The 12,845-nt window shown below is 43.6% G+C and overlaps 1 protein-coding gene across 1 annotated transcript in view; it reads left to right on the top strand.

Annotated features, from left to right (window-relative positions):
• The window catches only part of LOC110320571 (Fc receptor-like protein 5), a 29,380-nt gene extending 17,463 nt beyond the window's left edge, over window positions 1–11,917 (top strand). Inside the window, exons 9-13 of the mRNA XM_021196649.1 lie at window positions 326–353; window positions 1,706–1,788; window positions 1,975–2,037; window positions 2,390–2,459; window positions 11,684–11,917. Of these exons, the coding sequence (XP_021052308.1) occupies window positions 326–353; window positions 1,706–1,788; window positions 1,975–2,037; window positions 2,390–2,442 (227 nt within the window). The 3' untranslated portion in view covers window positions 2,443–2,459; window positions 11,684–11,917. The remainder of the gene's footprint in view (window positions 1–325; window positions 354–1,705; window positions 1,789–1,974; window positions 2,038–2,389; window positions 2,460–11,683) is intronic.
• The last annotated feature ends 928 nt before the right edge of the window (window positions 11,918–12,845 follow it).

Here is a 12,845-nt window from a genome sequence, read left to right on the forward strand (position 1 = left end):
ATGGACTGAGGTTAAGGGAGGATGGACTAAGGTTAAGGGAGGATGACTGAGGTTGAGGGAGGATGACTGAGGTTGAAGGAGGATGGACTGAGGTTAAGGGTGGATGAACTGGGGTTGAGGGAGGATGGACTGAGCAGCCTCCCTTCACTTGGGGCCAGCATGAAGAATTCAGTTGCTTTTATCCCTCTCCCCCTCTGTCGGCGTAGCAAAGATTCAGGTCTCAGTAATAGAAGCTCCTGGCAGTCTCCAGGTGAGCCCCACCTAAGCTGCTTCCTAGTCCCCACGAAAGACCCTTCTTCCTGAAATTCAATGTGTTCCTTTACAGGAGGAAAGCCTGCCTCTGAGGCCTCCAGGTAAGAACTTGGCCATATTTCAGGAAGTAATTAATGTAAGCACCCACAGGACAGAAAATTTAAATCAAATCTCAAATCTTATTACTTTATTATCACCAAGATCACAATTTCTACACATGTTGCTGAGGTGGGTTGTATCCAATTGATGCTGCCCCTCCCTTGGGATGCCTCAAGCCAATTCCCAGAACCTCCACCTTAGCTACAGGGAGCCAAGCCTCCTTCTCATATCATGCGGTAATTGATTTTCGTTTATTAAATCACTTCCTTGTACTACTGTGAGCTCGGTTGTCTAAATGACCACTTTGGCAGTTGCCAGGGAAACAGGTTCCCTTTGGAGATCCTTATTCTCATTAATAAAAGAATTTAGAAACAAGCTGAGAAGAAAGCTCAATACAAATTTACTAGAATTTAATTAAAAAATAGTTAGATGAAAATCCTGGTGTTATTAATGAGGAAGGATGAAGAAAAAGTCATGCCGTTGAAGTCAGGCAGCATTTGATAGAAATAGTTTATTTTAAAAGGAAGCATCACTCTCAAGAATGGAACCAGACTAGCCAGCCAAGAAAAGAGTCCCCAAATCAGCCATCCACTGGCTCCTGATCTTTATAGCACCCCTCCCTCCCATTTGTAAGTCCTGGGCTTCGGTTCACATGTGTTCTCTTTGTTAGATGATGCCAAGTTGAGGAAAGGCGGGTCTTCCTTCCTCTGCAAACTGGCTTCCTTCATGTTAATCATGAATGTGCCTTTAGTTCCTTCTCTCACATCACACAGACACTGAATCCACCCATATCTTGAGATGATATAGCTTAATTAGCCTAGAAATCTCTAGGCATGGCCTGCCTGATCAAAATCTGCTGCAATGACAGCCAAGAACGTGGGGCACATACCTCACACCTAGAGGAGTCACTCTGCCAAGTAGGATCTGTGAGAAGACTGCCACCATGCCTCCATCTTGCATCCTGAAGGCTCGCTTTAAGAGCCATCGTACAGCTCACAAAGTGCCATCGAGCCTCCCTTAGCGGCATCGTCCAAACCACAGGAGTTCCCAGGGGTCTTTGTTTCTATGAGATTGATGTCTCTGAAAGGGGCCTCAGCCTGTTTTAAATCTTGGCTCTTCCTCTTTTCTAGTTTAGTGGTGATGGTAAGCCACTTCGCTTTATAGAACACTCGTTGCTTACACATATAAAATGGGAACAAAACAGAACTAAATCCTTACAAGTATTAGCATGGTTCCTCTTACATACCATGGGGGCACAGCATAGAAACAGAACAATGTTGGTGGAGAACTCCTTAGGAGGGATCACTATTCCCTTCGTCTCACTCCGGGAAACATCAGTGTTTCTATCTTACAGGAGCCCTTCAGATTCAGAACCCCAGGAGCCCACCTATTACAATGTACCAGCCTGTATAGAACTGCAGCCAGTGTACAGCAATGGTGAGGACAAGAGCCCTCTGGTCTTGGGGTTGGCAGAAATCACAAGATACATATTGGAGCAGCATCAGGGAGAAGATAAAGCCTGGAGGGCTATAATCCTTCTAGAGAACAAACTGGTCAAGGGGTAGCTGAGAAGAGAAGGAAGCTCCTTATTGGCCTCTGAAATTTTGCCTTCTTCCTAAATAGACCCTGTAGAAAACGTGATTTACACAGAAGTACGGAGAACTCAGCCAAGACGGAAACATGCAGGTAAAAGCTGGGGACCTCTCCGTTCCTTGCTATTGCTCAGCCTTGGCTTCTCAGCAGGTCTGGGCCAGCCAAGCACAGAGCCTCTCTTCACTAGGACACTAGGATTTCTTAACTTGCACCTACATTGTTTGGGGTTAATCCAAAGCCACCATGTAGTGTTGTTGGCTTCTTCATTGTCTATGGATGAACTCAGGATAACCCGAGTTACAAAACCATGAGAGAGTCCCCTCTGAGCATCTGTGTCAGCACCTATAAGGTGGAATAGGGCTGTCATCCCTGCTTTCCTAGTTTTGGGGCAGCTGAAACAGAACCCTGTATACCAGGCAGCTGAAATAACAAACATTTGTTACAGATCAGGAGTCTGAAAGTCCAAGATCAAGGTGCCAGATGGCTGAGAAAAACTAGGACATGTCTCCTCCAAGGTATGGTTGTGGAGAAGGTTTATTGTAGATATGAGGGAGAGAACAGCCAGAGCGATATGGATGAGTTCAGACTGAACTGGGCCATGGGGTGGCAGGGCAAGTGAATCAAGAGAGATCCAGGAGCAGAGAAAGCCTGGAGGACTGATGGCCAGTCTCTGCTTTGATATATTAAATGGGCACCTTAGTTAGCCATTTGTCCTGAGTTTGAGACGTAACATTCCAGCCTTTTGGCTAATGATAAAAGATAATGTAATCTCATCTATAACTACATTCTGCTGGAATTAGGGTGCTGTCAGGGCCCAAGAAGACTGGAATATTGATCAAAGCCAGGAAGGGAGAGACAAGGGTAGGTTGGGGAACATCTGTTTCACTTGCTACCTGGGTTCTGAGGGACCACCTGGGGCTAGGGAAGTGCAGGCTGCTTTGGAGCAGTCTGGCATGTAGGTTGCAAGGAACACCTGGTGCTGGCAGTATTGCAGCTGTTTGGAACCTGCTGGGACATATATAGACAAGGACAGAAGGTAAAGTTAAGGAGTTTAGGAGACACTTTTTATTTTGGGTGTATACTTGAAAGTTCCAGGCCCATGGTCCTGGTAGTTGGGGTAGGGAGCAGCCCCAAAACCAGGGATAGGCAGTAGGTGGGAAACTTGGGTTGCTGGTTGACAGGAGTAATTGTCTGGAGTCCATTTGACCTGTGACAGGTGGGTACAAGCCATGACTTCCTGAAGCTTACAAGGATTTTTTTTTTTAAGTTTACAAAAAGATAAGTGTTTTTGACATATTAGCATGACCACGGTTTGCAGTCTGTACTGAAATCCGCATTGTAGAAAAGGCAGTGGCCTCGGGCCTTTGAGGCAGAGTAAAAGCTTGGGACCATCAAGGCATGATTCTGAGCTCAAAGCATTAACACTGCTCCTATCTACCCTGAGGCTGGTTATATAGGTCGGACAGAGATGTTTTCAGCGTGACTGAGAAGGTCGCTAAGCCTGTGCTTAGAAGACGATGTTGAGCTTGTGGCTGCGATCGCAGCAGTGCTTTACCGGTGCTAGATTAATAGCTTGTCAGAACTCTACTGATTAATGTTAAAACTGTGAACTTCAGAAGTCTTTATATGACAATAGCATAGAGAGGGGAAGAGATCCGAGATGTCTGTCATCACTTTAAATCACTGTCTTACACCTTTACAACATGCGCTTACACACCTTAAATTACTTTCTTAGACCTTCACAACTCAAGATTTCATGTTACCACAACTTGCATTTACAAACTTCCCTACAAATCACTTTCCTAAATCCTCACAACGTATATAAACGTCAGGCTTTTTCTTTTCAGCTGATCGTTTACCATGAGACACAAATGGTTGATTATTTAGAGCAGTCACTGCAAAGCAAGTTCCTTTAAATAAAGGAACTGTACAGTTCATTAAAACCTGTTGTGAGTGTTTCTCTATCAGTGTGGCAAACTGTGACTTTGTCTCTGAGCCAGAGACCTAATAGCCCTAGAAAAGTGAGTCCTGGAGTCTGCTTCTGCATAGAAATGGCAGCTGCAGCCTTGGGGAGAAGAGATGGGTGCCTGCCACTGTTAGCATACAGAGGAGATGGGTGCCTGCCACTGTTAGCATACAGAGGAGATGGGTGCCTGCCACTGTTAGCATACAGAGATGGGTGCCTGCCACTGTTAACATACAGCTACAGTTAGTGATCAATATCATCAGAGATCCGAGAAGGGTAAATTAGAGCAGGAAGTACAATCCAAATGTATGTGTGTATCAAGTAAAATGGCAGAGTATCACTGCCACCTGGATGTTTGTCCTAGGCTCCTGTGGGCTCCGTGACTTCACTGAAGGCAGAAGTAGCCGGTCTTTGGTTGTCACACAGGACAGACAGCATTATATCTTTCACTGTTACACAGGAAAGCATTGGCCTTCGACTGCCAGACCCAGAAAGTCAGAGAAAGTCCTTCTGTGGAGGAACTGGGAAAAACTGACCCACTTTGGCAAGGCAGAGTAGAGCAGTCAACTCAATTGTGTACATAATCTGTGCAGAGCCCTGGTGGTAGGTAAAGCATGGGCAGTTTCAACCAGTGGTTAGTGTTACAGCAATCCAGGTGGAGTCGTCTGTATCCCATCATCTTCTTTTGAGATCTTAGGGTTGCCTCTAGGAGCTTGCGGTTCTGTCTGTCATGGAAATATTTTTCAATTAAACACATCTGATGCCGTATTAGTAGATCTCTGTAGAAGTTAAGTCCTGGTTCTTCCTCCCAAAAATAAGACTCAGATTCAAAATATATTACAGATACCTTGGCCACGCAGTTAGGTCTTTAGTTAGATCTACTCTGACTAAATCATAACTAAAATAACTCAATTACTTAACCTACATTCTACCATATAGCTGGTTACATGTGCTCAGGCACCATGAGTCTGTCTCCTCGCATCTCCCTGGGCAGATCTCTGGAGCCTGGCTCTATCCCAGAATTCTCTCTCCACCTGCATGTCTCACCTCCTATTTCCTGCCTGAGCTATAGGCTGTCAAATTTATTATTGACAGGTGTCACATCCGTACAGACATAAGATATACTCTCTACAGATCTCTGAAGATATGTACAGATATCTACAGATCTCTGAAGATATGTACAGATATCTACAGATCTCTGAAGAGTTTGAGGATCATTATCTATTGTATATTCATGAGTTAAACAAAATTAACTTCTTTCTTGCTTTTAGTTACCAGTCTTAGGCTTAACCTTGAAAATGTATATTGAATACTAAATAAAATTTGCCCCTGTAAATGAATTACATTTGTACTGAACACGGCTTTTGTGCATGGTTTTGAGTACATTAAAGAAGTTGATCATTTATAAGGTGGCTGACCATTAACTTGCATGTCTTAGTTATCTTTAACAGTTTACAAGTCAGTACTTTTATAACATCAGGATTTTACAACTTTATCTCTGCTAAGTTTGAGCCTTAAAACTTTGTGGTGAAGATTTGATTGAAGATCCTTTAGCATTAAAACAAAACTTTAAGCCATAAGTGTATTCCACAGAAGGACTAGAAACTTTACAAAACCATAAATACAGTTCACATAGAGACCAGAAACCTTTTTGGCTGTCGTTTGTTCGTTTTCTCCTTGCATGATGCACCATTACAAAATACCAGTTTCTTATAAGACTCTGTTTATCCAAGTAACTAAACTTAGAAAAGTCAGTAAAGACAAAGAGCTAGACACAGGTCTAGTCAATTACCTGTATAGACCTTAGGAATGTATAAACCTTATTTATCAAGCATATGTTTTTTATTATTTAAATGTTCTAGAAGCCTGATGTTGAGCAGTTAGCAAAGACATGAGTGGTGAGATATACATCCCTAAAACAGTTCCTGTTCACCTGAGTAGACTTTATAATCTTAGGAACTTCTCACCACATAAAAATTCATCCTAATCTGTATATTTAGAAGCCCTGCTGTTGCCCCCTGTATTTGAAAGAGAGATACAATGATAAGCAGAGGCCTCGGCAGGACTGAGAAGTTGTATAATTGTTGCTTTATACCATGTGGTCACCTTAACTAAGATGGTGATAAAATTACATCGCATGTACACTTTTTGACCTTGGTAAAGATGGGCTGTCAGACATGTGGTTGCTATTTAAAACCATCTATTTTCTAGTAGATCTATTTTTTAAATCTTTATTTTTAAGATTTATTTATTTATTATATGTTAGTATATTGTAGCTGCCTCCAGACAGCCCAGAAGAGGGCATCAGATCTCATTACGGATGGTTGTGAGCCACCATGTGGTTGCTGGGATTTAAACCCAGGACCTTCAGAAGAGCAGCCAGTGCTTTTAACTGCTGAGCCATCTCTCCAGCCCTAGATCTATTTTTTAAACAAGAGTTGAATCTAAGTTATATGTACAGAATATTCTAAACAAGAGTTGAGACCCAAATATAGAATGTTGTAATATTACCCATATATATATATATATATATATATATATATATATATATATATTATAGGCCCTCTGTTACATGTGTTAAGCTAAATTTTGTTACAGATTTTTTAACCATACCCAATGAACTTACAAACCCTGAGATGGTTTACAGTAAAAGATTGGGGGGGCAGGGAAGGAGAGAAACTGTAGGGATAAAGGTTGTTTATAAGTGGAAAGTAGAAAAAAACCTTAAAGAGACTTTTTGAAGTGTAGTGTAAAGAAAGATTAGATATAAGAAATTTGAGGTTGTTCATTTGTTTGTGTTTGTTTGTTTGTTGTGCAGTGGTATAAGCTGTTACCATAGGAGAGAATTTAAAATCAAGCATGCCATACTGACTGAGTAGTACTGAGGCCAAGCCATTTAGAGTAAAACGGCAAGGCTTTAATAAAATCCTTGAGTCTGAGGAGGAGAAGAGAAAGGGTCCTGTGAGGCCCTGAGGGCTTAAGAAAGCTGAGGAACTTCCAGGAGGGAGCTGAGAGACAAGGGACAGGATCTCAGAAGCCCAGGAAGGCTTATGGAAGAAGATGAAGGACCACAGCTCCTTGAGGAAGGTGCGGAAGCTCCGAAGAGGAGCTGGGAGCAGGTAGCTCCCCAGGAGAAGAGGCAAAGAAAGGGTCACAGGCCCAGGAGGGCTTAAGGAAGCTGCAGGACAGCAGTTTCTAGGGAGGGGCAAGGAAATGACAGGAAAGAGCTGAGAACAAACGGAACAGAGGAGGTTTAAGAATTTCAATCCTGTGTGTCCCCAAGTAAACTGAGAGACTCCTCCGAGAGAAGTGTCCCAAATCACAGAGACCAAGCATTCTTTTCCATGGGAATGGAGCCCCCGTAGGGCAAGAGGAGCAGCCTGGTGCACTGCTGTGGCTTTTGTAATAATAGTGGACCAAGCAGGCTGCTCTGGGGTGACACTTACCCAGCTGAGGAGGAGAGAGGAAAGCAGCTGAAAAGGCAGGCTGAGGCAGGCTTTGGGGGGAAAGGGAGACAGTGAATGTCTTAAGTAGAGAGATGTGGGTGTAACTGACCAGAGACACAATGATATGCCCAGGTAGGGAGTAGTAGGCGGCAGGAGCCACAGAGACACTGAGTAGCTATATTTGGGACACTTAGAGATCGAAATGATAACGTTTACTCTCACTGAATGAGTATGTCATATTTACCAGGTCTTCCAGGCTCCCTACTGGGACACCCCCTGGACTTAAAGGCTACCAAACAACTCGCACGCTAAATCTGGCCCCACTACCCACCAGATAATAACTCGAAATGGCCACTTAGCAACACCTTTGAAGGAACTTTTACAACTTTTGCCAGAGAACCGGATATGGAAGGTTTCCTATGTGCCAGCTTCTCCATACCTTCACTCCAAACCTCTTCATTCCTCCTGATCCCCAACTCGTTCTATCCTTGATCCGCCTAGCTTGCTCTCTTGGTCTTGCTCCCCACTCCTTTGGCTCTAAAAATACTCTCCAGATCTTGTTTCAGACTTAACTCACTCTTGTTCTCACTCCCCGCCTGGTGCCCTACTCTGCCACACCACTGCCGCCAGCCCTTTGCTCCAGCTGGCAGCCATGAACTTCTTAAACTCTACTTCCAAAAAAAATTTTTTTTCTCTGATTTCTGCTTTTCCATTCTGGTCTGCAACAGCTCTAAGCCAGCTGTGGCCAGAGACAGGCCTGGTGGTTACTAGATCCCTCTGTGCACAAGCACAAGAGGGGGTCCTTAAGTGGGTCCACGCTGAGACATCCTTCCCTGAAGTACCATGATGGGTCCAGTGTAAAATGAAGCATTTGGGGGCATGAGAAGGGGTTTGAGAAGAGAGTAGAGGCAGAGAAAGAGAAAGGACAGAGAAGGACAGAAAGAGGAGAGCGAAAGAGAAGAGGCTGACCAAGAGACAGAGAGGGGGAGTGGGGAGAGAAAAGAGGGAGAAAGGAAAGGCCAGAGAGAGAGAGATGTGTGTGTGTACACATGTGCGTGTGCGCATGTTCGTGTGTGTGTGTGTGTGTGTGTGTGTGTGTGTGTGTGCATGCATGTGTGCAAACAGTCTTTTTATAGCAAGCAAAGACTGTACCTGGCTGTTCTAGAGAACTGTTGGGAAGAACCTTGAAGAAATGCTAACACTGACTGTTTTTACAGAGGACCAGGGCTGGATTCCCAGCATCAATATGGCAGCTAACATCTGTAACTCCAAGATCCAACACCCTTACACGGACATACATCCAGGCAAAACACTAAAACAGATTTTTTAAAAAAATATACAGATATAAATAAATAAATATGATTTAAAAGAAGAGAGCCCATGAAATTGAGAGAGAAAGGTGGTATTGGGCGGGAAACAGAAAAGGGACTGCAGACAGGACCAGACTTGATCCAAATGCATCATATGTATTTAATACAACATTAAAAATCAGATTTAGCTGGGCATGGTGGCGCATGCCTTTAATCCCAGCACTCGGGAGGCAGAGACAGGAGGATTTCTGAATTCGAGGCCAGCCTGGTCTACGAAGTGAGTTCCAGGACAGCCAGGCTATACAGAGAAACCCTGTCTCGAAAAAAAAAAAAAAAATCAGATTTAAATGATCAAGTAAAGTGAACAAAGAAATGAAAGAAGGAAAACCTGGCCATTGTTAGCCCTCAGAGAAACCTGGGAAAAATGGCTAACTGAGGCCTATTTCACATATCAAACCCGGCCTCTGGCCACCAGTCTCCCTCAGTCCTTACTCGCAAGTACCTGCTGCAGCGTTGTCTTGGGGAGAAAAGGGTTTATTCAGCTTACACTTCTACATTGCTGTTCATCACCAAAGGAAGTCAGGACAGGAACTCACACAGGGCAGTAACCAAGAGAGAGGAGCTGATGCAGAGGCCATGGAGGGATGTTCCTTACTGGCTTGCTTCCCCTGGCTTGCTCAGCCTGCTTTCTTATAGAACCCAAGATGACCAGTCCAGGGATAGCACCACCCACAGTGGGCCCTTCCACCCTTGATCACTAATTAAGAAAATGCCTTACTGCTGGATCTCATGGAGGCACTTCCTCACCTGAAGCTCCTTTCTCTGTGAAAACTCCAGCTTGTGTCAAGTTGACACACAAAACTAGCCAGTACAATTCCTTTAAAGATTTACAACAGTAAAAAGTTAAGGACCGCCGGGCGTGGTGGCACACGCCTTTAATCCCAGCACTCGGAAGGCAGAGGCAGGCGGATTTCTGAGTTCGAGGCCAGCCTGGTCTACAAAGTGAGTTCCAGGACAGCCAGAGCTATACAGAGAAACCCTGTCTCAAAAAACAAAAAACAACAAAAAAAAAAGTTTATTAAAAAAAAAAAAGTTAAGGACCACTGCTTTAAAGATAAGTTTAGCTTTGTTTTTGTTACTATGACTAAGTTACAATATAACCTCTTTGTTTGCTAGAACAAATAATTAAAAACAGACACAAATTGTCTAACTCAGATGTGCTTAATAGATACTAGCTCTCAATCTTTTCAGAGATCTGCTAAATATTAAATGTTTAAGCTTGCTATGACAGACAGAGACTCCCAAATCCTAACAGTGACCCTGCCCCAAGGTCTCCAAGAAGATATGGGCACAGCAGCAAAGGACTCTACCTGGATTGCGGTCTGATAACCATGAGAAAGACTGCTCCATTGCCTTGCCCACTGCCAGGGCTCGGCCTGGACTGTGGACAGAGGACACCTGGAGATTTAAATGTCTCATAGTGCCTAACACAAGGTGAGTCGTTTCTCCCATGTTCCTCCTCCACAGGAAAAGGCCTCTCATTTTCTAGGCCTCATGGCCAGACTGCCTCTGCCCAAGTTTCAGTGGAGACCACAGAGACCTGGGAGAACTGTTTAGGTAGTGGACTCTGTCATTTTAATTAATATTTGATATCTAGACTACAATTAATTCTTCCCAGATTTCTGATTACATTGACAGCTAAACTAACTGCAGCTTGACAGCTAGAAAACAACTAACTCCTTACCCCAAGGTGATCCACCAGCATATTAGTTCATTAGTCAACTTGTTAACTAGTTAAGACTATGGGATCTTGTATCAAAAAGGTAGACAGGTTTGACTTGCTCACAGTTTCATGATAAAAGATACACAAATTCCCCATGTAACCTTTTTGCAGATATAACCTTCTGCTACTTATCTAAAGAAACTCAGTTTACAGTGACTACTCCCCAGTGATTAGATTTATGTCCCATGGTAAATAATTAAATAAAAGGCTTAAATTATAAAGCTCTAAATGCTTTATGGAAAGGTGTTTTGAGATGGGTAATCATAAGATATAAAGGTTAGAGGACATACAAACTTAGATGGTAAAAACAAAAAACAAAACAAAAAAAAATTAAGAAAGCCGGGTGTGGTGGCACACGCCTTTAATCCCAGCACTCGGGAGGCAGAGGCAGGTGGATTTCTGAGTTTGAGGCCAGCCTGGTCTACAGAGTGAGTTCCAGGACAGCCAGGGCTACACAGAGAAACCCTGTCTCGGAAAAAAAAAAAAAACTTAGATAGTGATAAAAACTGATTTAAAATACAAAGTGCTTCAGATTCCTGCCCCTTGCTATGCCACCGTTATTTTGAGAGTTCAAAGGTTCAAAATGGAGTTCTGATAAATTAATTTAACTTTAATAAAACATTCCACTGTACAATCCAACTTTTGTAATAGCAGGTTCAAATTTCAAGTTTCCTTTGATTGTCCTTTAACAATAGGCTTAAGGTATTTCTCATGTTAAATCTGTATGATCAATTATCACATGCACGAGGTCAAAATTTTGAGTTTACTTTGATTGTCTCTTAAATGTAAACTTAAAAATGTTTCTCATTGTGTCAAATTAATATACATCTAGACAGAGGAAAATAGCTGTCTTGCCCCTTATACTCCACAAAAGGTTTTTGTCTTCCCTAAGACTGTTTGTGCTATTAACAAATTATTATAAACTTATAACCTCCAGGAAAGTCACTCAGATCTACCTTTCATGGACTAAGTAGATTCCATCAAGTACACCTGCCAATCAATAGCCTAAGTTCCTATCTCTTACCTATTCCAGAGGGTGGGATTCCCGCCTCCCCCCTTCCCTGGTTTTAGGACTCCCCTCACCTCAACCTCCAAGGCCTAAGTGTTTCAAATGTACACCTAAGAAAAAGTTTTTCTCCCAAACCTACTTAACTTTATTCTGCCTCCAATGTGTGTGTGTGTGTGTGTGTGTGTGTGTTTCAGCATCTTGCATTTACTCAAAATCTACATCCAGAACAGCTCCAGAGAAGCAACCCGAAGCTGCTTCAGTCTACTCTCACCGATGCTTCTACTGGGCCTGCACTTTCCGACCCACGGAAAGATCGTGGACAGCAAGGAAACAGCCAACTCTCCTAAGACTGGTCCAACATCCCCATCCCTATTTTCTTTGGTTTCCCAGAGACAGGCTACCCCAAAATCAGCAGGAAGTGGCAAAAGATCACAATGACCTTGTTCCTGTTTCACCACCGCCTATTTCTAGTTTCTTAATTTTTTTTAATTAAACCAAAATGGAGGAATGTTAGCATTTCTTCTAAGCTCCACCCAACAGTTACCTAGGAACAGCCAGGTACCAGTCTGGCTTGCTATAAAAAGACTGTTTTCTCTCTCTCTCTCTCTCTCTCTCTCTCTCTCTCTCCCCCCCCCCCGTCCCCTCTTTCTCTGCCTCCACTCCCGTCTCAACCCCCTTTCTCATGTCCCAAATAAACCTTATTTTATACAGATCCGCTGTATGGCTGGTACCTTGGTGGGCGGGAGGGATACCTCAGCATGGGCCTGCTAAGGCACCTCCTCCTGCTGTTACGTCATACCATGTTTTACAAAACATATCAGTCAGTGCTCTGAACCACTGAGCCATCGCTCCTCCCTTTAGCGCTGCCTGTGTGGACATGGATGTGACGCCATCTGCTGGAGCACGGGTAGTCTCTCAGGCCAGTGTCCCTGAAGAACACTGACTCTCAGCCCCCAGCAGCCGTCAAATGCCAGTAACAGCGGTGAAGCTTTGTGGGTTTGTTTTCATAGGTTCTCTTTACATAGCCCTGTCTGGCCTTGAACTTGCTATGTAGACCAGGCTGGCCTGCAACTCACTGATACCCACCTGCCTCTGACTCTTGAGAGCCGGGATTAAAGGTTTCTGCACTACCCTCGCCTGTTAGGTTTCTAACGGGAGCTCCTTTGTGGCATGCAGACAGACAGATGTCTTCTTTCTATGTTCTTGATGGTGACAAAATCATCACTCTCCTGCCTCAGAGGAGCACTAACCACATCATGGACAGATTACCCTAAAGACCCTGCTCAGAAAGCACCATACTGCAAGCCAGAGCTTAATAGGATGGATCTAGAAACTGACAGGAGTGTTCAATCCGTAAAACCTCCCCTTTGACATCAGTTTTCTATCA

Source organism: Mus pahari, chromosome 4 (assembly GCF_900095145.1).
Source record: "Mus pahari chromosome 4, PAHARI_EIJ_v1.1, whole genome shotgun sequence".
NCBI lineage: Eukaryota > Metazoa > Chordata > Mammalia > Rodentia > Muridae > Mus > Mus pahari.